Source organism: Artibeus jamaicensis, unplaced genomic scaffold (genome assembly GCF_021234435.1).
Source record: "Artibeus jamaicensis isolate MK-2021 breed Jamaican fruit bat unplaced genomic scaffold, CSHL_Jam_final scaffold_833, whole genome shotgun sequence".
Classification (NCBI taxonomy): domain Eukaryota; kingdom Metazoa; phylum Chordata; class Mammalia; order Chiroptera; family Phyllostomidae; genus Artibeus; species Artibeus jamaicensis.
The window spans coordinates 4,279,781-4,304,555 of NW_026522056.1; the positions used below are offsets into that span (position 1 = coordinate 4,279,781).

General features: G+C 49.5%; 1 protein-coding gene across 5 annotated transcripts in view; it reads left to right on the forward strand.

Moving 5' to 3' along the window:
- Positions 1–597: 597 nt before the first annotated feature.
- The window catches only part of SH2D4A (SH2 domain containing 4A), a 51,075-nt gene continuing 26,897 nt past the window's right edge, over positions 598–24,775 (forward strand). Inside the window, exons 1-4 of one of the 5 annotated variants that reach the window (XM_053660024.1) lie at positions 598–773; positions 5,893–6,275; positions 17,674–17,830; positions 19,249–19,420. In XM_053660024.1, coding sequence (XP_053515999.1) covers positions 6,095–6,275; positions 17,674–17,830; positions 19,249–19,420 — 510 coding nt within the window. In that variant the 5' untranslated portion in view covers positions 598–773; positions 5,893–6,094. The other 4 variants (XM_053660026.1, XM_053660025.1, XM_053660028.1 and 1 more) reach the window with 4 other exon arrangements.

Below are 24,775 nucleotides of genomic sequence, written 5' to 3' on the forward strand. Positions count from 1 at the left end.
TGGCTGAAATTCGCAAGCAAGGTTCTTGACCTTCAGATTCTTTTACTTTTCTCTGCGAGTCACTGTTGTTTTCAGTCTCCATCTTTCCAGCCTTTCTCCTCCTTGATCCTGTCCTACAAAGCCACACCAGTACTGGCAAGTGCCTGAGAGTTTTGATCATTCACTTAATGACAACAAAAGAGAAAAAAACAAGCTCCAAGAGAGGCAGGAGCAGAACCCGAGAGGTGAGCCGACTTGGCCCGAGGGACTCGGTGTAACTGAGAAAGGCCTGCGGGCCCCCCGCTGGCTCCACCTTGCAAGAAACCCTGAGCTCAGGGGCGGAGAAGGGGCCGGGCCGCTGATATGAATGTTTACGCAGAGACCCGAGATGGCAGGACCAGCAATGAACCGTCGGAGACTGCAGGTGGACCATGTGGCCTGGGCCTGGACCACCGCTGCGAGGGCCAGTGGGCCCCCGGGACAGCTGGCCTGGCGTGCAGCCGGCAGCTGGGCCCCGCCGCCGCCCGGCCCTGGAGCCTGTCCAGGAGGCCGGGCGGGGCCGCCAGCGCCCAGCCAGTCACCCCGGCATGCGGGCCGTGGGTGGGGCAGCGCGGGCGGGCCGGGGCTGAGGGACGCTGTTCGCCAGCCTCTCACTGGAGTGTTTGTCCAGCCAGCCAGCGCCGCTCGAGGGTGCCTCTGCCTGTCCCTCCCTTCCTGCCCCGACAGCTCTGGCCGCCCCAGCTGGACGAGGCGGGTGCGCGGGTCGCCCGGCGAGGTGAGCCCCGGCGCTGCAGGTGGGTGCCGCGGTGGGGGCAGAGGCGGAGAAGGCGAGGTCGGGAGAAGACCGGGACCGGGCGGTGGGAGATGGAGGGGCGTTCGGTGGGGGGGCGTGTAGCGGGAGGGCGCAGGGCTGGCGAGCGGCTAGGCCTGCGTGCCTCGGCCCCTCCGCCGCGCGCGGCCAGGCTCAGGTGCGGGAACCGGCGGCGAGCAGGGCCGCGGCGGGCCGGCGTCCGGTGTCCGGTGTCCGGTGTCCGGTGTCTCGAGCGCCGGCGGGGGAGCCAGGGGGCCGGGGCTGGCGGCCGCTCTAAGGGGACCCCGGAGGGGGCGGGCACAGGGCACGTGGGAGAGCCTCGGGGCAGTTCTGGGCTGCGGGCGGGGCTCCGCGTCCCGGAGGGGCGTGTGCGCACTCTTCCGGCGGGGCTCCGCCCGGAGGGAGCCGGGGCTGCAGGGTGGCGGCTGCCCCGGAGGGTCTGGCTGCTCGAAGGTTTCTCGACTCTGGTCCAACAGCCTCAGCGCCTGGCCGTCTCCCCCGGCGGCCCCCGCCGGCCCCGGCCTCCCGAGGCCCCGCGACCTGCGCCCCACGCCGGTGCGGCCGCAGCGACTCGCCGCGGACGAGCACACGTGGGTAGAGCCGTGGGACCCCTTCGCCCCACACCTTCCAGGAGAGTCGGGGAAACGGTTTCAGCTCGCCAGCACCGGGGCGCCCTGCGGGCCCTGAGCACGGAGGGCCGGGGCCTGCTTCAGACTCAGACCAGGGCCCCCGGTTAGTTCGATGGCGGTGGCCTTCCTCCAGCAAGCGGGTGCCGCGCGGTTCCTGCCCCCACTGCGGCGCCCGGAGCGGGTGGGCGTGGAGACGCGGTGAGAAGTCGCAACTTGTCTCTGCCCTCCCCAGGGTCACAGGGGAGAAGCGAGTGTGGCGGATCTCTCTAAACGTGGTCTCCTCTCCTCCGAAATGGCTTTTATTTGATTGCCTGTTCAATGGAGACGACTTAAATGCAATATTTTTTGAGTGAGCAAATAAATGGAAAGCATATGTGGCCATAGATTTGGCATGTGAGTGGAATTTTCTAGAGAAGTTTGTGCAGTAATTTCAAATTTCTAAAGGAAGGTATATATTTACAAAACTTACCAAACTGCTGTCAGCTCTGGTAATTTATTTTACCCTCAAAATGGCCCCTTTACAGATAGATTAATAAGATAAAGTTGAAAAGGATAACTGCAGATCTGAAAACAGAGCTGGCTATTTTAAAATAATTGAAATTCAAACTATATTCTTAACATTAAAGTCATACTGTCCGTATTATAATTTCTTGTGATTTATGCTGTATCTCAGGCTGCTTTTTGTTTGCTTGCTTTGGTTGTTGTTTCATATCAGCGTCATTAAAGCACACCTCTCCTTTTGTAGAACAGGACTGGAAAGTGTGAGAGTCAGGCCAGATCTGCGGGTATCCCAGAAAACACCTAACCCTCTGGCCCTTGAGAAATTTATTTTTGGAGTAAATAGCAGATGGGGGCTTGTGGCTTGTTGTTACTGTTTTTAAGAAAAGCGGTGTAGAAGAAGAGAGCTGAGTTCGCTGAGTGTTATGTTGTTGTTGGGTCCTGAGTGAGTGGAAGTGTGCAGCACTTGCTATGTCAGGGGAAGTCATTGGAGTCTGATTCAGTGTCACAATGACTGTCCTATCAGTGCAAGTGGGGCAAACCCCGGCTGGTTAATTTCCTCATTCCTATTTCCTCTACCCTGGCTGGCTCCACTTGGCTCTGAACCTTCACTTAGATTGTCTGGCACAGTCCTCAAAGGATTCACAGTGCAGGCCTTCATTTCACAGATGCAGAACCTAAGTCCAGAGAAGTGAAGTCACAGTCCAAAGTCACACAGCTCATGAGAGGCGGACCTTTGCCGGTTGTTTTCTGAGCACCCTGTGCTGGGTTTGACTTTTCCATCTGAAAGCATGGGGAAGGAAAGAGTCCGTTCACACCTGTAGGAATCAACTGGCTTAGAATGGCATGTGTGTCACTTAGCTGCCTGACCACAGGACTGTTGTCAGTTGAGTCCCCAGGTATCCTCTAAGGACACAGGGAAGCCACTGTCTTTCCTTCAAGATCTGCTAGTTAACTTTTATGCTAAAAATCCACATTTGCTACAAAAGGCAAAACAAGAAGTTAAAACTGTGGGCGAGGTTCGGCGTCTCCCCACAGAGCTGCTGTGGCTGAGGTGTCTGCCCAAGAGGCGTCTGTGTTGCACACCCTGAGTTCAGTCAGCATTTCCGTGCTCGGCGGAATTTGCTGGTCTTCATTCAGATATTTCACACGTGATATCACATCCTGAGTATGTTCTGATTCTGGGTTCGCAAAGAAACTCCACGGTACTGGTGGAGTCTCGTGGAGCCGGCTCAGAGCCAGGCTGCCCCAGCTCCGCCACCTCTGCCTTCATCCATCTGAGACACGGGGCAAGTGGGAGGCTGAACTCCAAGGGCTGCTGTGAAGACTAAAGAAGTTAATGCACGTGGCGTGCTGAAGGCAGTCGCTGCAACCGTGAATGGAAGCTCTTATTATCGGGCGTACTCTGTAGGGGAGAGGGGAGGGATGTGAGTTTGGCAGTTTCAGGGGTTTAGCTTTTAGGCTCAACCCACACTGTCACCGTTGCTGGGATTCACCGCATTCAGAATGGAGAACAGAGAAGCAGCCTCGGTTTTCATTGGGCGCCTCATTTTCTACCATGTTTTATTTTTGTGAAAGTCAACAATTGAAGGCTTGGAAGGGCCAACAAAGGGCATTGTTACTGGGTTGTTAAGGAGTCATCCACTTTGATTTCTTAGGACTTCATCTCAACCAAATTCTTCCTTTGGTTCTTTTCATCTACAGGCGAGAGGTCAGCCTCTGGGACCCTGTCTCTCCATTAGTGTGAATTTAGTGAGCCCTGCCCCTTGGGAGGCTGTTAGAACCCCAAAGTCAAGAAAATATCACAGGACACCTATTTTTGTGGCTGTTACAGCCTTTGACGCTCACCTCAAAGCAAAATTCAAAGGTAGACCCTGGGACAGGCAATGCTTGGTTGAATTGGAGCCAGACGCCGCTTTTAATTTATTTTAATTTTCTCTTAATATTGTGTTCCATTTGAGTTCCACTAGTGGAATGCTGCAGAAGATAGATTACAGGATGCAGTTAGCAAGGATAGTTGCAGCCTGCTGCACAGTGAATGGTTAGTGAATCTATGTGCTATGTTACACAAACCACTTCGGGGTGGAGCACTGGTCTCAAAAGACTGGTGCAGATGGAGAAGCAGTTTGCAAGGAAGAGGAGGAAGAGAGGAAGCTCGGGGACACTGGGGTGGGGGCCGGAGGAGCTTCACAGTCTGGCCGTGTGGATGGCGACAGGGGGAGGACCTGGGAGGCTCAGGGACTGGAGTGAAGTCTAAGAGGGTTGAACTGAGTTTGGAGAAATGACATTTGAAAGGGCATGGCTACATAGTGAGATTATTGAGGCATTATAAGCACCAAATTATTAGTCACTTTCTTAGAATTCTGATGAGCCTATCATATTGAAAGAAATGAAAGTCTTGTTTTTCCAGAATGGAAATGTACATATAATTTCCTTCTTGTTAAAAAAAAAAGTATGATTGGCTTTCCTTTTTAATTTTTAAATTTTATTTATTCTTAGAGATAGGGGGAAGGAGGGAGAAAGGGAGAGACACATTGATGTGTGAGAGATACATCTCAGTTGCTTCTCTCACAGCCTCACCTGGGGACCGGGCCCACAACCCAGGCATGGGCCCTGCCTGGGAATCAAACTGATGACCTTTTGGTTCTCAGGCTGGCACTCGATCCACTAGGCCACACCAGCCAGGGCGATTTGTTTGTTTGTTTGTTTGTTTGTTTGTTTGTTTGTTTTAAATCAACCAAACAGAAATGTGTAAAGTGGAATGAAACGTCAGCGGAATCGTCAGCCCCCTTCCAGTAGAGCCACTCTGAGACCACCTGTGAATATACCAGTCCATGCCGCACTTGGTAAGAAATCAAAGTGGCCTTGACATTCCAGTAAACGTCTTCCCGTGGACCCTTCAATGCCTCCGCTCACCAACTACCACAGTCTTTTTAAAGGAGCCTCTAATAAACTTTTTTTTAAAGCAAGGATCCTTTGTAATGAACCTAGTCACCTCTCCGTTCCCCCGGTTTATCTGATCTGTAAATGTAGATTTTATTAAATTAGGTTAACTGCACCCTGGCTGGCATGGCTCAGTGGATTGAGCGTGGGCCTGCGAACCAGAGTATCGAGGTTCGATTCCCAGTCAGGGCACATGCCTGGGTTGCAGGCCAGTTCCCAGCAGGGGATGTACAAGAGGCAGCCATACATTGATGTTTCTCTCCCACTCTTTCTCCTTCCCTTCCCCTCTCTCGAAAAATAAAATAAAGAAAATATTTTTTAAAAATGCCTTTAAAAAAAAAATTAGGTTAACTGCAGGAGGTATGCCTAAAATCTGGTGACCTTCCAGGATGTACGTGAAGGTTCTCTCCCGCCCTCGCACTGGTTTCATGGTTCTAGTAGGTCTTCTGAAATGGCATTGTCCTTCTGTGAAGATGAGAGAACATGTGTGTTCATTCGGTGCTGCTTTTAAGGAGAAAGTGGGAATGTGGCATTGTGGTCTCGTTTTTATTTCTTCTTTTTCCTTCCTTGAGCATGGTTCTGTTTTGGTTTGGTTTCAGGTAGGCAATTCTGGGAAGTCTCAAAAACAGTATTTTTAAAAATAAGTTGTTTGGAAAGAGCCTTTAATTTCCTCCTATCTTTTTTTTTTTCCTCTTTACTTCTTTTCTGAGCCACCCAGTCGGTTTGTTAGGCTCTGAGGCAGTAATGTGTTTGCTTGGTTGGAACAAGGCCAAACCTCTCTTAAATCTTCCGTTTCCCTGAGGTTGACCCGTAAAAAAGTTAGGGTTTGCTTTTTTTTTTTTGATAAAGTATCTTTGGAAATTACAGGTAGAGGTTACACAAACTCAACAAAGCGTGCCTTGGCTTTTTTTTTCTTTTCCTCATAAATGAAAAACAATACTGCATTTCCGCCCAGCTTTATTCATAAGCCTGTCCTTGCCTGGCGTCTGCACATTTTAATAGTGGTTGCTTTTTGGCTGTTGCTCCTGGCAGGTTCACGAACGGTGTTTCGCGCAGGATGTTTGGTGCCAGGAACCAGGAGCCGGTTTGCTGAATTATTATCCCCGCCACTCCGGGTTGCTGTGAGCCCCTGGGGAGGAAGGTCCTTCCAAGTGGCGGCCCAGGTGGAGGGCGCACCAGGAAGCCATTTTCAAGAACTTCTGCCACAGGCGTAAAGGACTCCAGACCTGCGAAGATGCTGAAACAGATACTGTCGGAGATGTTCATAGATCCCGATCTGCTGGCAGAGCTCAGCGAAGAACAGAAACAGATCCTGTTCTTCAAGATGAGGGAGGAACAGATCCGCCGATGGAAAGAAAGAGAAGCAGCAATGGAAAAAAAGGAGTCCTTGCCAGTGAAATCCAGACCAAAGAAAGGTAAACTTAGCCACGTTTCTGCTGTGAATGTGCTAGGCGGGCGGCTGCTGGCCCGTGTGAACATTTCACACTGGTCAGAAGTGAGGCCGGTGTGAGTTCCAGTTTAGTGCATGGACCCTAAGTGTTACTGAGATCCTAATAGAGCAATTTATCAACTTGAAGTCTATACTCGGGGGCACATACACACACAGAGCAATTACCCTGGAGTTACCTGCTTGAAACCAGACCGACCTTGGGCTGAAGTAAAAAGTCACCTGTGAGTTTGATGTGAAGCCTATTAAGGAAGGTTTCTGTCCCCCCTATTGTCACAGATGCCTAGTGACCTACTCACCAGCATGCGAAGTCCTTGTATCCACATCTTTATGGCAATTGTGTGTGCATCTTTTAGACTTTAAGAGATTTTTCTTTGAGTTATTTTAAGAGAAACCCCTCTTAAAATACAAATGCTGCTACAAGGGAAAAAGTAATAATACCTTTTAGGATTATAATTTTTTCTTTTTTGTGTGTGAGCTAACTTTTCAGATGTATTTCTTCCTCAGCCAAGGAATTCCTTGGTAGCTCGCGAGGTCTTTTGAAACCATGGGGGAGGAATTCTCCGTGCGCCGGGACTCAGAGTGTGCACACACAGCCACAGGAAAGCACACACAACCTCCCTCCCAAGCCAGCGCCCTCCCCCCCCTCACCCCGTCAAATTTTGTTATGGATGAATAACTAAGTTGTTTTTAAAAAACACACAGCGTTCAAGGTCACTTACACAGGCATTCAAGGCCAATTTCTCCTCATTTTTTGTGAAGCTAGGGAAAATAAAATTTGATAAAGCAATTTGGGGCTTCAACGATTGAGAAAATGAATCTTACCTGAGTGCTGGTACGAGCAGACTTAAAAAGGAAGTCAGTTTAGCGACCTTTGCCTTATACTTCTTTTTATTGAAAACTTTTTCCAATTAAGCCTTTATAATAATATAGAAATAAATGAGTATCTCATTCATTAGCATTATTGTTATTATCAGTGGCAGGTATTTGTTAAACTTGTCAGACGCTATGCAAAGCACATTTACGTACATGGTATCTCACCTTCACAAAACTTCTGCAAAGTCAGTATTAATTTTCCTATTTTACAAATGAAGAAACCAAGAACAGAGCAGTAATACATGCAAGGTCACACCTGCGGTAGGCGCCCAGTTCTGTTGGCTGTCGCAGTGCTCTCCACTATCCAAAAGAGAATTTTTACTTCCACAGTAACACGTCCACACTGAAGCATCACCCTCTGACCTTTCTGAACTGGTTTATGTCTCTCCTCAAGTTCTTTATCAGAGGGGACCAGATACAACGGCCTCTCTGGGCACCGCGTTCATCGTGAGCACAGCATACCAATGTGGTGGGTGACTCTGGGGAGTAGTGAGAGCTGAAAGGTCCCGTCCCTTGGAGTCAATGGCCCAGGCTTTTTGTTAGACTCTGGGCTTCTTACGTTTGCTGAATTCATCTCCCTGTGGTGACTCAAGAAACAGTTTCAGTTTCTTTGCTTAAATTCTTCCTTTGCAGAGTTTTGATTCTACCTCTCAGAAAACCTGTATGACTGTATGAACTAAGTGCTCATGAAAAAATATATGAATCTACACAGTGAAGGTTTTATCGGTATTTCATGTGAGAAGTTTATTATTCCCTTAAATGTAACACTTGGAAAAATATATTTTGCATTAAGCTAGTTCCTCTTCTGATTACAGAAAAGGCAAGTTTTTGAGATTCTTTTCCTACTTCCCACTAAAAAGACAGTAGTTCTCTGTCTTGCATATCGTTCTGCCTCTGCAGCTGAGGCCGCAGATAAAGGCAGTATTGTCGTGGCAGGTGATTTCCAGAGCTGTGTTTCTGCTGCAGGCCCCCAGCCCCTGGCCAGTGTTTGTTGAGAGGCCTCAAGAGGGCGCTGCTCCTTCCAGGCCTAAGCTCCTTGCCTTCCCTGCCTCCCCGACTCGACCCCCTCCCCACCCACCCAGCTTGCACCTGGCTGATTTGAGTTCTGTTTTTTCTCAGCAGCTCTTAGTCAGGCTGCGGCTTTGGAGATTGGCCTTTTCTTGGCTCTTTAAATACATCATTGAGTTTGTCTGGTTTGTTTTGTGAGTTTGTTACCCCAGTACATTTAACTTTCAAAATGTAGCCCTGGCTGGTGTAGCTCAGTAGATTGAGTGCGGGCCTGCTAACCAAAGGATTGAAGTTTGATTTGCAGTCAGGGCACGTGCCTGGGTTGCAGGCCGGTTCCCAGCAGGGGACACACGAGAGGCAACCATACGTTGATATCTCTCCCTCTCTCTCCTTCCCTTCTCCTCTAACTATAAATAAATAAAATCTTTTAAAAAATGTAAATAAATATATCTCAGGCCCACCGCCCACTGTTTAACCCCATTCCAGCCCATCACTCAGCTGTGCTTCCACTGCGGTCTGGGTGGTGTTTTCTCTGCTGCTCTGGTGAGACTTTGGGGAGTGTCGCTGTGGCAGTGCGCATCCCGGGGCTTGCTCACCTTTGATGGTAGGAGGGGCCGAAGTAAGTGAAGCAACTGGAAGTAAGGATTTAATTCGTAATAGATCAGAAAATCATTTCAAAATGTGGTGGGAAAATGTGATTCCTAGAGAGGGGGACTTAGGGACCTCCTCCGCCTGCGGGGTCCCGAGCGCTGCCGTGCACGTGGTGGCCACAAGGCTCGCGCGCGTGGCCGTGGAGCCCTGGAATGAAGCTCGTGGCACCGAGGTGCACTTGCAGTGTGAACGACCGATTTCAAAGACGTGGGAAGAAGGAGATAATGTAAAATACCACATTAACAATTTTATATTCATTCCATATTGACATAGTATTTTGGACATATTGAGTAAAGTAAAACATACTAAAATTAACTCACCTGTTGTTTGATTTTGCAATGGAGCTGCTCCGAAGGTGTGATTACAGGTGCAGCTCACATTTGGACTCGCTGCTCCCGTCTATAAAAGTAGCACCAGCCGGTGTTTAGTGAGCCGACAGTGTATCGGGCCCTGACCTCAGTGAGTAAAATATATTATCACATGAATACCCACAGCCAAACCTGAAGCTCAATTCATGTTCACACTTTTGAGGCTGAGGGATGTTAACCAACTTGCCCAGGGCAACAACAAATAAGTAAGTCACAGAGCCAAAATGGACCTTGAGTCTTTCTCTCCCAAAGCTGGTCCTGTGGACAAATACGCTACATGTGGAGCTCACCTGGAGCTTGATGACCTGTGCTGATGTCGGGCCGTGCCCTGAAGCCTTCATTCTGTGTTTTTTTTTCTGGTAGCACAAACAGAGGCCTTTGCTTAGCAGAGGGCTGCCCAGTGCCAGTTCACCAGGTCTCTCTGAAGTTGACAGAAACCTAATGCAGTAGGCTGGGACCTGGTCACTGTGTGTGTGCCCTTGGAAGGGACTTGGGGTCCTGGAACTTCACTTGCTGGATTCTCATCGTTACCAAGTGGGCAAGCTGTTTATGCAAAACCTCCCCTTTTTCATGAAACAGTGATTTAGCCCTTGGTTTCTGCCACCTGCAAAGTCCAGTTTCTTCTTCCCTTTCACTGTCAGCCCCACTGTGGTGTCCCCACCACTGGATTCAGTTCTTATCTCAGCCGATGCTTCAGCCGGTGCTTCAACCTCATTGGAGCTGCTGCTGAGTCTCTCTCTGTCCTGGTGTCGTGCGTCCCCGCCCTCTCCAGGACCGATTCTTTTCCGTCTCTGCCTGACCCCTGAATATCTGTGCTCCCCAGGGGGTGCCTCATTCGAAGTCTGAAGCACTGGTTCTGGCCCCGTCTCCTGCCTTAGTCTGTTCCCCTAACTCTGACCTTGATAGTAGAACTGAGCTTGGCTTCCGTGTGTAGGTACAGGTCACATGGTGGGCATCCACGTGTAGGTAGTAACAGTTCCTCTTTTCTTTCACCTCCTGAGCTCCTGGATGCTGCTGGTCTCCTGTCCTGGCCGAAGTTCTCACCTCACCACCACCCGCCTCCCCGGATGCGGCAGTGTGCAGGCCCCCAGCTTCCTTCTGTCCTTTTCTCTCTAAAATAAGCATAACAATTTATTAAAGTGTTAAAAGATGGACTTTAGTGTTAGTAACTGCAGGATTACTACCCAGGTTAATAAATATAGCAAACAATGGGGGAAGCAGCAGCCTTAAGTAATTTCAGAAAGTGCCGATAGGGCTCGCCCTGGTCCTTGTTAAAACGCACCTGGGCTGGATTGCGCCTTCTCCTGGCCCATCCTGCTGTGCGAACGAAGCCCAGAGGGAATGTGACAGTAACTGCCGCCCCCTCCCCCAGCTCGTCCTGCAGAGTCCTGTTTATGTTCATTCTCCCAGCATCCATTTGGGGGGTTCACTGCTTGCTCTCCGAAGTGTTTCAGTTTGGTCGATGCAGTACGAGGCTGCCCTAAACACACCACAGGTACTGTGGTCACGCATACCAGTTTTGAATTCTAGTTTCAATTTCACTAGGTCTATGATCTCGGGCTTACCCTGCCTAAGCCGTAATTTCCTCGTGGTAAAATAGGGTTAGTAATAATAGCCTTGGGGAGACTCTCAATATTTAATGGCAAACCCAACACAGGAGTCCACCAGAAGGACCCTGCGGCCCTGGCCGAGTACTCAGTTGATCAGAGTATCATCCAGATGTGCCAAGGTTGTGGGTTTGATCCCAGGTCAGGGCACACACAAGAATCAACCAATGAATGTATAAATAAGTGGAGCAATAAAATTGACCTCTCTTTCTCTCATCAATAATTATAAAGGAAATGAAGGGACATGGCCAGAGCAGCCCTCGAGGTCCCCACCAGCCAGGCATCTGTCTTTTGTTTGCTCTCTGGATCAGGGGTGGGTTATCCTGGAAGCATGGCCAGAGTGGTGGGAGATACTTAGCATGTTCAGAGTTTAGGGAGGTGTATGTCTAGTTTAACAACCTGGGTACAGGCAGGTGCCTGCTTGTATCAGCCTTGATGACCCCCCCTCATTGTATTTCAGTTTGTTAGGAGGCCCCTGGTGTGGATGCTCTTCTGCCTTCCATGTCCTTGGCCAGTCCTCTCTTTGTGGGGATGGGGTGTGCAGTTTCCCCCTTGTCCGATGCTTTGGTTTCCACTGTTTTCATTACCCATTGTCAACTGCGGTCGGAAATATTAAATGGAGAATTCCTGAAGTAAACAATTCCTAGGTTTTAAGCTGCACTGTTCTGGGCAGCACGGTGCCATCCCATGCTGCCCTGCCGCGCGCCCCGCCGTGCGCCCCACCTCCGGACACGCCCGTCCAGCATGTCGGTGCTCCCTGCCTGTCCGCCGCCGAGTCGCTGTCTCGGCTCTCAGATCCACTGTGGCAGGATCGCCGTGTTACTGCTCAAGGAACCCTTACTCTACTTAACAATGTCCCCAAAGCCACACACATAACTTTTGGTACAGTATATTGTTATAATTTTTCTATTTTATTACTGTCATTGTTAACCTCTCACTGTGCATAATTTATAAACTCTCATAGGGATGTGCATATAGGAATAAATAGAGTGTGCATGAGGGTCGGTACTGCTCACAGCTGCAGGCATCCACTGGGGGTCTTGGAACATACGCCCCGTGGATAAAGGGGGGCGACTTCATAATTCGCCTCCCTCCCTCTTACACCCTCACCTGTTCCCACGGTTGGTTGTCCTGTGTTGGGTCGAGGTGGAGGCCACCTGCTGACTCTCTGAAGCCCAGTCTCAGAGCCGGGAGGGCCCTGGTCCCGCGTGGACCTGCAGGTGAGGAGACCATCCACACTGACACCTCCGGTCTCTCCCTCCCGCACCCCTGCAGGGCTGGCCCTGCGGGGCAATCGGACACAGTGACGACCTGAGTGGTGTCATGCTGAAATGCGAACCAGGCATAAGCCCGGTCACCTCCTTGCCGAGGACGCATGTCACCCGCTGTGTGCGGCGTTTCACAGCACTGTACTTAGACGTTATATGTGGGGAACGAGGTGTGGGCATGAGTCCCCACACAACCATTCTTTGTGCTGTGGAACCAAGCAGGCCCCACCCACTATTCTAGAAAGTCTGTTTTTAGAAGAAATTCTCAAGCGTCCCTAAGATAGCAAACACGAACTGCACTGTAATATATAAACATGATTCAAGGACTGGGAGAAAAACTTGTAATTAAGTGGAAGTGCTATATAAAGTTCCCTCTCTCCTTGTCCTCTGATTGAAGTGTTTGTAATTTCAAGGTGAAGTGGACAGAAAATCCAGAATGCCTGGATAGCTTGTGTGTATAATATATACATACACATATAATTTTAACTTAGAATAAAAATTATATTTTAAAATTTTGTTTATTATTTCTTATCTTCACCCAAGGACATTTTCCCCCATTGCTTTTAGAGAGAGAGCAACCCTGATGTGTGAGAGAAGGATCCATTTGCTGCTTCTCGTTTGTACCCGGACTGGGGATCAGCACCCAGACCAGGAATCGAACCCACAACCTATGTATGTTTCCTGACTAAAAATGAAACCCACGACCTTTTGGTTCTGGGACAATGTACCAACCAACTGAGCCACATTGGCCAGGGCTTAATTTTTTATTTTAAAATATTTCTCAATTACAGTTTATATTCAACATTGTATTAGTTTCAGGTGTACAGCATAGTGGTTAGACATTTAGGTAACTTACAGAGTGACGCCCCCGTAAGTCCAGTACCCACCCGGCACCGCCCGAGCTGTTGCAGTATTACGGACTGTAGTCCCTGTGCTGTGCTTTACGCCCCCGTGTCTATTCTGTAACTGCCAGGTTGTGCTCCTCAGTCCCTTCACCTCTTCACCTAACTCCCCTCCCATCTGACCGTCAGTTTGTTCTCTGTATCCAGGAGTCTGTTTCTGTTTTGCTTATTTATTTATTTTTTTACCTTCCGCATATCCGCGAAATCACAGGGTGTGGCTGCCTGCTTAGGAGCCCTTAAGTTTGTACCTTTACCTTAAGGAAGTATTTGGGGATGGAAATGTGGTTCTGTGCCTTCCGGTTTTCAGCTCTTGCCAGACCAGAGCTTCTCTGCTCTCCTCGTCAACACGTTCTCGTTTACTTGTTCTCCACATGTCCCTCTACCCATCGGTCCCTGAGCCTGGTCCCTGGCATCTGTCCTACGATCCAGCTGTGGAACCCGCCCATGTTTCCCGTTCAGAGAAATCTTCCAGCCGCCTGGGCTCCACCCCTGCTCCTTCTGTCTCTCGGCCTGCGCGCAGTGCACTCAGTAAATGATGAACTTCTCCAGAGCGGGAACGCGCAGCCTCTGCCTTTCACCACTGTTTCTACCCCCCTTTTTCAGCCTGCCCCCACCTGCCTCCTCCACATCGTTCTCTCTGAGGTCCGAGGCTGCCGAAGATCCGGCTCAGTCCTTGTCACTGCTCCTCTCCTCCTCCATGGCCGTGTGGCCCTGCGTTCTCCTCGTCTTCTTCCACACTGGTCAGTTCCTTGGGAATCGGAATCCGGTTGGTTCTGTGTTGTGTCCTTCTGGACCAGCACTCTCTCTTCCCTCCCTTTCCTCTGCCTCCTGAACACAGCACATGCTTTTCCGAGGCTCTTTTCTAGGCCTTGTTCTCCCTGTGAGTTCATCTGTGCCGGCGGCTCAACAGCGCCATCTGTGGAGTCCACCCCCCCTCGAGTTCACATGGTCCATCTCAGCCTCGCTTCTGAACTCCAGGTCCGTAGTTTAGTTTCAACTGAAACTCTGCGTGCAGATTTCTAATAAAATTAAAAATAATTTCTGTCATCTCCAAAATAGCCTACTCTCTAACTCCTCGAACAAAAGCATCTTCTTGATGTCACTGTTCCTGCTGCCCTCCCACTGACCTCCCAGTGGCTAAGTCTCAACATGTTGGCATCATCTTTGAGTCCTTCCTTGAGTCAGCCCCCTGGACCTTACTGTCCTGTGTGACGCTGCCCTTTCCCTCATTCAGGCTGTGGTTGCCCCCCTCCTGGTGTCCCCAGCCCTCCTCTCTCCCCACTCAGTCCCGAGCTCCCCCCTCTGACCACTCGCGACCACCCTCGCCCACCACATGCTGACAGGCACTTCTTAGATCGCTCCTCTTGTCCCGGTGCCGCTGGCACAGACAGGCACGGGTTCTTCACTGGTGACACGACCAGGAATGGAGCTAGTATTTCCGGAGCATTTATCGTGCGACGGGTCTGTGGAGCCGGAGGTACCACCTCGGTCTTATTAAAGAGAGAGCCCAGGCTCAGAGGACTAAAGTGACATGTATATGGTCACACAGAAAGTTGGTGGGGACACGGGGACTTCAGTGCCCCTTTCTGGCTTTATGCGGTGCAGGGCCGGAGCTTAAATCCTCCGGCCAGGTGTCCAGCACCTGTGCCTCTCGGGCCTCTGTCCCCCTGCACGGTCCGCACCCATGATCACGTGATGGCGAATCCTTTCCCAGCTCTGGCTGAGACCCTTCTTCCCCCACGGCCCCCACCGGTTCCCTGCCGTGACCTCCGCTCACGCTGTTCTTTGTGTTGGGCGCCAAACCCTTTCCTGCTCCCCGTCTACGTTCCATATCCCACCAAAACCCAGCGCAGAGAACTTCTCTTCTTGTTTCTTCTCTGTCCTTCCAAAGCAATTTCCCCATCCTTTGAACCCTCGTTGGACTTAGAACTTAAGACGGCCTCCCAAACTGGTTAGCTCATCTTCTTAAGCATTACCTCAGCACCTTTAACACCACCCTCCCCCAGTGTGTTACTTTTAGAATTAATTCATTGTTCAAAGCCTGCCTCCTCCAGCCGGAACGAAAGTTCCCCGAGGGCAGGAAGTGGTCGCTGTCGTTCGTGTGTTCACACGCATCTACCTCAGTGCCTGTGCAGCGCAGACACGCAATACAGTTTATCAAATATGTAACCTGGTGCCTCGCAGACTCTAGGTGACTTGCAGGGAGTGGCCACATCTGTTTCATCCACGAATGCCCTGCAGCATCTAGCTCTGCCTCGTGCTCAGAGTTGGGAACTCCCAAGTCTTTGTGGAGGGAACTGAACAGAGGCCTTAATGCCTTCCTTCACGTTGGCACGAAGCTGAGGGTGTCGGAGCTCCCCCTCCCCTAAGGTTTTAGCCTGGTGCGTGGAACCCTTGAAGCCTCTCCACTCTCTTCGCCGTCAGACCCTGAGTGAGAGCTCCTGAGGGTGAGGAGTGGTCAGGACAGAGGTTACTGTCAGTGCCACTCCGTCAAGAGCCCTCCTTTTTTTCTTGGCACCTGGCTAAATCGGACATTTTGTGTCTAATTCTCTTTCTTCTTGTCCTCAAATCACAATCTTCTTTAACTTCACCACACTCCTACCACCCACCTCCTTTTAAAACACCGAGACTCTGTTGGGTCCTCTCCTTCGGTTTTCTTCTCTTAGTTTCTACGGACCCTGCTCTGCCCCCAGGCAGCTCTGGGATTTCTCTCCCCCACCCTCCAGGGCAGTGCCTTCTGCCCCCGCCTGCACCTTGTGGGCATCTCTGGAGACGGTTTTGGGAGAAGCGTGTGCCACGCAGTACTGAGCAGAGCTGCTGGAATTCCTGGGTCCCCCCGTGGCCCCTCCACCTGGCACTCGGCTAAGTCTCCCAGGACATCTCCCTCCTGCTGTCAAAAACATGGTAGAGTGTGACTAGGTGAAGGTTGAGAGATGGACATAGTGAAGAATATTATTAGTTGCCCCGAGAGAGTGTGATAAAGGGAGTTTTATGAGGTGTGACAGCTTTCTAAAGTTAACGAGCCATTTGGCATCTCTCCAAACAGAGCCCAGCTGGCCAGGGCTTGTCCCCAGGAGGGCGCATTCGGGATTGGTCTCCCCTCATCCCTGGGTAGCCCTTCCCTGTGTCTCCACTAGTGAAATGGCATGGGGTTGGCTTCCTCCTGAAGGACACAGTTACTCCTTTCATAGTGAAGGCTGTGATTCGTCCCCCACCCCACCCAGTATCTTATTCAGTGTCTGAGGAAGTCTCCACTGCGCCGAGCAGAGGGGAAGCACCTGCGTAACACACGGTCGGACTGAGCGGCCTGCTTCTCCAGCGAACTCCGGGCAACAGCAGGAAGTAGGGCAACAACACGTGGGACAGAAGATGCTTTCGTTGGAAACCTTCTTCTACTTAACGTGAGGAGACAAGACAATCCCAGTGTGGATTTCCAACCTAGAAGCGCGGCCTGGCCTGTGTTCCACTTGGGTGCCCTTTACACATACCTGGATCCCAGGTTTGAGGTCCTCGAGGCCCAGGGATTTTGACCAGGACCAACCGTGGACCAGGAGGCCCTGGGTGGCTCTGCGCTGGGGCCTTCAGATTCGGCTGCAGCTCTTGGCCTCTCCCAGCTCTGCTCCACTTTCCCCAGGTTTCAGGGAGCGTGACCTCTGCGGCCAGTCCCAGGAGTAGGGCACAGGGATGTAACAGAACCCTTCTGACCAATTGTAAACAAGGGTTATTTAAGTAGCTTCACCACGTATCACACTACCGGTAGTATTATCTTCTCACAAGAGGGTGTGAATCTCTGAGCAGCCCTATAAGTAAACAGTAGGACAGTAATGATAGCAGTTAACCTCTCTTGAACTCCTAGTACGAGGCAGGCACTAGGGCACAGGTGGCAAACACAAGGCCCATGGGCCTGGAATCCGGCCCTGCACCTGGTTTTATCCGGCCTGTCACCCTGTTCCTACCCAGCAGCAGCGCTGAGCTCTCGCTTAACTATTAAGGAGTAGTTGCATTTATACAGTCCTAAAATTACATGCGGCCCTTTGAAGGCAACTGCAAGGCTGATGTGACCCCGGTGAAGATGAGTTTGACACCCTGACCGAGGGGAAGTGCTGGCGTACCTAGCCTGCCCACTCCCGCGGCAGCCCTGCGCGCAGTAGGTATGAGTATTCCCACATTGCAGGGGAGGAAACTGAGGCTGAAAGAGGCTGAGTCACTCGTCCAAGTCACAAAGCTAATAAGTGGCAGGGCTAAGATTTAACTCTAAAGTGTATGCTTTTCAGCCAGCAATGGAGCCTAGAGAGATCTGGGGACCAGCCCCTGGAGCAGCTGTTAATTCTGGGGCGCAGGGAGGTGCTTAGAGTCCAGGGTTCTGGTAGCCGACGTCAGCACTACTACCCTAAATGTTGATGCAAATAATGGACGCTTTCTTCCCACCGCGCCTTCTTCATCTATAAAATGGATGCATTCGAAAACCATATTTATCATATTTTAAAAGAAATGTTGCTGCAGCCACCGCCCAAATGTCACCATGTCCACAGCTGCCTAGAAAAAGGCTGCTCATCCTGGGCAAGTAGGAAGTGCTTTCCTCGTCTCATTATTCTTCCCCCAAAGACCCTAAATCCTGTAGTGATGGGAAACATACTAACCCCCACCTGAAGATTTTGTTCGATACGAAGTTTGTTTTGCTTGCAGAGAACAGCAAATCCGTTCATTGGAAACTGGGAGCGGATAAAGAGGTCTGGGTCTGGGTGATGGGCGAGCACCACCTGGACAAACCCTACGACGTGCTGTGTGATGAAATTGTCGCCGAGAGGGCCCTGAAGGCACAGCAGGAGGCAGAAGAGCCCAGGTATGAGATCTGCAAGCCACAGGGGATGAGGCCAGGGTGCTGCTTGCTCACAGTTTCTCCTGCGAGGGTGGGGTGGGATTTCAGGGTCGCTGACTTAGATCTCTCTGGGAAGTCTCTTTAGACTTCTGGTAATCCCCTTCCTCCCCATGGTGCTATTCAATCAGCTGTGTCATTTTCCCAGTTGTCATTCTGGTTTTGATCTGGATGTGGTCTTCCCAGCGATCACTGACTTCACCAGAAGCACGATAGAGTAAAGCAGGCCAGTACAGCTGAACAGCAGTGATGTGAGTGTTCATGCTTCAGGCCCTTCAAAGAAGATGGCTTAGATGTGGGCAGCTGAGTAGGCAGGCCCGTGAGGTGCTTACACTGTGCTAGACACTGGGAATTCAAAAATGAATAAGGAGCTTCCCCTGGAGGAGGACAAACAGGCAGCTGCCTGCAGGCCAGACAGACTGTAATATGCACTACAATTAAGTTACGAACAGGGCATTAACTGAGCCTGTCATTCTGATCCACAGAAGAGGGGGCATCTGAATTGAACCTGGAAGGAAAAGTAGCATTTTCTAGCTACAGCAGGTCAGGAAGGAAATTGCAGGCAGAGGGTATAATCAGGACCCCTAGACTTGACGCGTGGTTCTTCAGGTAACATTGAGGTCTTCTGAGTGTTCAGGGCACACGGGCACACAGCAGGGGATGAGGCCATGCGCTAAAGTACCTGGAGGCCAGGTTCGGGAGTTCAGACCTCAGTCTGTGGACAGCGAAGAGGTTTTTGAATAAGGAAGGGACATGATCAACTGAGGTTTGTAGGAAGGTGAGTTGGTGGTGGCAGTGGGAGAGATGACAGATGCCCTCTGCTTGGTGCCCTGGGCGGCCTCTGGGAAGCCTGCTGTCCCTTGAGCGCTGACAGTCCTATCCGAGCTGGTGAAATAGATGCAGGCACACGGACCTCCATGCAGATCCCAAGGGCTGATGCTGCTGCCCCCCCCCCTTCCAAAACTTAGAACTATGAATGGGCCTACAGAGATGAAGGCAGTATTTGCTGCTGGTCACAGGAAGGCACAGGGTACACTGTCCTGGCAGTTTAACTTCTGAAGCAGCAGTCAGACAGATGTGACTTCCAATCCTGGCTCTCCACTATGTGGCCTTGGATAAAGTATATAATTATTTTGAGCCTCTTATAAAAAGTCAAGGTAACTTTACTTTTACTTTTTATAAAAAGTCAAGGTAAGTAAAGGACTTTCTTGCACAGATTAAGTTAATGTCTTTCAAATACCAAGCAAAGAGCCCAGCATATAATAAGCCCTCAGGAAATCATATCTGTTGCTGTTTTTCACATAATTGGAACGTAGACATCTGCTTTGGAAAGGCTGTTCACACGGAAGAATGTTTTTGATGATCCCACATTTGTTTCCCTTCAGCAAAGCTCAGTCCAAAGAACTCACCAACAGCTTCACCTCGAAGTCACAATACTGCAGTCTGCAGATCCCCAGCACCTGGGAGTCTCAGACCCTCCGTCAGAAAGCGGCAGGAGAGGAGGAGTCGGGGCCAGACTCGAGACCAGCAGCACCCCTTAAAGGAGAGAAAATGCCAGTAAGTCTTTCCTATCTGTAGATGTGCAGATTTCATCAAGGTGGGAGACAAAGATGATGGGACCATGACGTCAGTGTAGCTGCGTGTCAGGGTCTTTACTTACAGGCCCTGCTATTCATGTGGGGGGTGTTGGTTCACCTGTTACTTCCCCCAAAAGCTAAAGCACCCCTTCTTCATAGAACTGAAGTGTGGAAAAAAGAACTCTTCAAAATCTTGCTTTTGAAGATATTTTCAGGGTTTATTCTTCCCTGTTCTATATCTTCTATAACAGGGGTTGGCAGTTTTTCAGTGAAGGGCCAGAGAGTAAACACTGGAGACTTTGTGGGCCCTGTGGTCTCTGTTAGGATGAAGGGCATGTCTATGCTGTTTTTAAAGCCTTTGTTTTAAGCTTAAAGACAGGCAGAGGGCGGATTCGGTCTGCGGGCTGCAGTTGGCTGAGCCCTGTCCTGTAACGCTGGCCTGTCTGTGCTCTCGATTTCGCTCTTCCCTTGTTTGTTGAGGACAAACATCAGTGCCTGTTTGGTCAGAGGTCCCTACCTGTGATTGTGGAGACAGCTATTCCTCAACACAGCAGAGGTGTCTACTCAGAACTGGTAGGAATTCTCTTATGTTCCAGGTAGTTGAAGAAGCTTGAACATAATTTGCTGCTTGGATTATAGTTTGGAAGAGCAATCATACTATATTATAAAGTACCTCCTTCGGCTAGGGATTTCATTACACTGAGAATTAGCGGGGGTTTGCAGGGGTTGGACTTCCATTCAGGTCCTCGGCTCTACGACACAGGCTGTGTGTCCTCTTGACTCTTGGAGGCTGTCACAAAGGGGTGCAGTTGTCTGTCTTGCGGACTTTACCGACTCTCCACATGGCAAAGCACACTGCTGAGTGTCTCATCTAAATTCTCACAATGACATTGTGACCTGGGATCTGTTTGCATTTGTCCATCTTACAGATGAGGAAGCTGTGGGTAGGTGTGGCTACTCCGCCTGCCCAGGGTCTTATGGTTGCTAAGAGACTGAACCAGGATCCAAACCTAGGTCTGCAGGACCCCTTCCTAGGTCACTCCTTAACTACTGTGCTCGATCGCCTGATTAATATGAGAAATATGAAGAAGCTTTATAAAGGGCTAAAAATATGAGGTTTAAAGTAATCAGAGCCACAAAATTCTAAAATCTAGTTTGTGCCCCAAGGTCAGCCCTGGGTACTCTCCTCACGGCTGCAGATTCTCTTTCCCCGGCCTGCTTTGCACTCAACACATTTAATGCCAAACTCCCCCAACACAGCTGGCACCCTTTCTCCGTCCCTAACGTTGAAACAGCAGCAACAGCAAAACAGCTCCTTTTAGAGCATTGAGTCTGCAGGCTTCTCTCTGTGCTTGAATTACAGTACTTTCCTAGACAACAAATTTCACAAGTAAGATGAAAGGTTAAAATAAAAATCAGATACCGTGTTTTTTCTGCTTGTCCTGGGTCCTAAATATTCCAGGGAGAACAGTGCTCTTCCATTCCTCAGACGCCTGCTCAGCCGTCACACGGAACGCCCCTGGGGTGGGGGAGACGTGGAGGTACAGGCATGTGGAAAACAGGTAGAAGCTTTTTTCACTCTTGTTTTTCCTGCATCAAAGAAAATGCTTTCAGGGTTTTAGAAAAAAATCTGTAGACAGTGAGGAGAAGGCCCAATATCAGTGGATTTACTCATTTCTTTAAAAAGTTCCCATTACGTGCAAGGCACTGAGATGCCAGTGTAGGAGTGGAACAGGCACCACCGTCATGAACTTCACAGTTGAGGAAGCGGGGCAGAGACCGCGTGTAACGTATCATTTCGAATGGTGATAAGTGCTCCCAGGGAAAGGGCCCGTGTCCATGCGCCTCCGTCACACTAGCAGTACCAGGGATCGCAGGACAGCTTTGCAGAGGGCAGGCAGCTGCAGACGGCCACAGAGGTCCAGCAAAGGGCCAGTGTGGGCAATGGCCATGCCCCTGGAGGGGACGGGGGCTTTGGCGACACCGAAAAAGGCTGCTGAGGTGTAGATGGGAAGGAGCAGAGTTCATTATTAAGAGTGTGGGTGGGGAAGGGCCAGGCAGGACACCTGGGTCCCAGACAGGGTCTTGGGGACAACTTAAATGTTTTGACCTTCTTATTTAAGAATAGGAAATTGTCAATGATTTTGAAGCAAGAGCTTAACCTGAGCACATATATATTTTGAAAGGGACTGATCATTCATGGATCAGAGTGGGTGGGAGGAGCAAGGTTTCTAACACAACCCAAGTCTCTAAGCGTGGGTGCCTGGGAGAATTTAGGGTACCATAAACGTAAATAGGAACAACTGGAGATGAGCTGGTTTTAAAGGAGATCATGGGTCTGGTTTAGAGACAGCAAGAATTTCTCATGCTACTTGAGTGGCAGTGGTGGATATAAAACGATTTTATGCATAATAGTAAAATATGTACAGTTTGACTTAAAGTTCACAAAGCCTTTGCTCATACATTTATTTTGTTTCATAAAACTCCTGTGAGGTAGGCCATGCAATTATTACTCCTTTTGTACAGATAAAGAAAGTAATGCTCAGAGATGAAATGATTTGCCTCCAAATAACAGAAAGCCCTTGTTTTTATACAGCTACCTTAATTCGCTCTCTAACACATTCGATGTATCTGAAACAGAATTCATCACCTGCTGTTTTTGATGAGTCCTCCAGTGAGAAAGCAGGACTGGAGCTTCAGGAGTCATCAGTATATATTTCCAAAAAGCAATTCAGGTTTGCACAGTGAAGGTTCTCATGTTCCAGCCACACTTGAACTATAATATCTACAAGGATATTGTCGTATCTTTAAAATTTAATTGCCTACACCAGGCCTAAAATTTATAATAAAGAGAAAAATTACCAAGCAGATTTTATTGAGTGTAGTAATCCTGATGCTTATCTAAATAACCATGAAAAGATTTATAAAGCAGTCAGCCTTCCAGGATATTATGAACCACAAACAAAATCAGCTATAGACTTACCATGTAAAATGGTCATGTTAGATTTGCAATACATTTCCACACGACAGATCACTACTGGTGTGCCCTAGTTAAGTTCAACCCAAATATTGACCAGCACTGTAGAAATTCTTGTGTCAGAGTCACTTACTTATAAGAAGCAGTGCTTCTAGTTGATAAAGACCTCATATATTTGTAAGTGAGGAAGAAGAGAGGACTGGATTTTTGTGTTTGTATCAGCCAGTTGCCCCCCCCCCCAGCAAAGTTTGGAGTGGTACTCTATAATCAGTGCTATAAATACTATAAGTAGCCCTGTGTTATTTCAAGTTGGGTTTCCTCCTCAGTATAAGATACATATGTTCAGAGCTTTTTGGATTTCAGAATTGTTAGTAAGGGCTGTGGACCTGTAGTAGGCTTTTGAGCTATGTTAACATAATGAGGCCAGATATGGTAAAATGTGGTCAGAAAAATGGGGTTTTCATTCTGACTCTATCTCTGCAGGACTTCCTTTTCCTTGTCTATAAATGAGGGACTTTTAAACAGTTTGTAGCCATGGAGCATAAGTGCATTACTTTCCACGCCTGCACTCAGGGCAGACATCACTAATCGATGGCAGCACTCCTCCCTGCAGAGCCAGGCTTGCCCTCACATCCTTGTCCCCAGGCTGCTCTGGGCAGCCATGCTTAGTCATGGAAGCCAGCTGTAGAGATGGAATCTGTTTGCTGAGATGATTCCTCCTAGGTTTCTATCTAGCTCTAAACTTTCGTGATCCTAAACAACACCCATGCACACATGACCTGAAGTCATATCTCTTTGGCTGTTAAGGAGAGCTTTGATACAGTTTCAGTGGATGAGCCATACCATAAGGTCCAGACTTTTCACATTTAAGCAGAAGTTAGACAAGGGTGTGTGAGGTCTATGGCCAGTGGTACAGGGCCAGAGTTAACTCAGTCTCATATCTGGAAATAAGGCACAAATTATGTCTTTCTCAATCAATTAGCAGTCTTATCCTGAGCTTTTCACCACAGCCTTCCACTCCTAGACTCAAAACTGAAACTCTTCATCCAGCTGGGACATAGCTGATCTTCACACACTAAAAATTACAGAGTTGTACCTTTCTCTCCATGGAGTGAGAACACTAAGAATTCCAGTCCATAGGGCTGCCTTGGATTCTTGTGTACCATGATTCATTTTATTCAGGTACCTGCACTGGCAAGGTGGCTTCATCCAAGGAGATCTCTCCTGGAACAATGAGAGAGTTGCCCCATACCAAAGGCCCTCAGAGCCACAAGAAACAAATCTGGCGGCTTTGAGAGGAGCTGTTTGATCCCTGCTTCGGGGCTTAGAAAAACACAGGGTCCAGGCAGTGTTAGACACAATTATCTTTACAAAGAAATTTTAAGAACATATTTATGTTGATTTAAACATTTTAATGTAACAAAGTACCTGTTTAAGTACCAGAAACCTTGACGCCAGACTGCTGACCCAGCAGGTACCCTCTGGTATGGGAGTGGGCATTTCAGTCCTGAGAGGCAGCTCTGTGGCTTGCCAGAGTGTGCTGGAAGGAGTTAATTTCCGTCATAAAATGGGGAGGAAGTTAGCATACTGTTTCTGTACGAAGGAAGCTGAGACACTGTACCAACACAAGGATGCCTGCCCAGTATCATCCGACGAAAGCAGCAAGAATTGTCCCCTGCAGTCCTTCAATTAGAAGATGCTGTTCTTACTATCACGAGCCCAGCGTTGGTCTTTCTAATCTTTCAGAGGAAGAGCTGGAGGCAAAGGGAGGCTGGGTGGCTTGTGCAAGCTAAGGAGGAGGCTGAAATAATGCTTAGATTAGAGCTGAGTGTGTGGTTTTCATTTTGAAAAGCTGTTGCCGTCTACAAAACACCTGCCCCGTCCTTATTTTCGGCAGTGGTGCCAGCACCTGGGAAACTCCGAAATGATGCTCTGCTCAGTACCTAGTGAGAGCGTTGAGGTTCTCTGTGGGTCACAGCAAACACTCAGTGTGCCTGGTGCCTGTCACCGAACTGGAGGTGGTGGTGCATGTCGGGGTTTAGCTGTTACTCCATCGGCTTCCGAGACCGGCAGGTTGGGAAGCAGATGCCATTCGCAGGCAAAGATGAGTCAAGGGGAGTTAATAGGAGCCAGAGGAGACGACAGGTGATGCGCTCTGTGAGCAGACTCACCCTGTCCCCCGGCCCTGGGGGGAGTTGGGGTAAGAACTTGGGGCATCATAGCTGATTGAGTATCATTAGGGACCCCCAGTGCGGACAGCCCTCCAAAGGCAGCCTGTGTTTTTTTTCTTCTCCTGCAAGAGAACTTGAAAGAGAACAGAGCAGTTCTGAGTGTGTTTGGAGAAAGGCAGAGAATGCT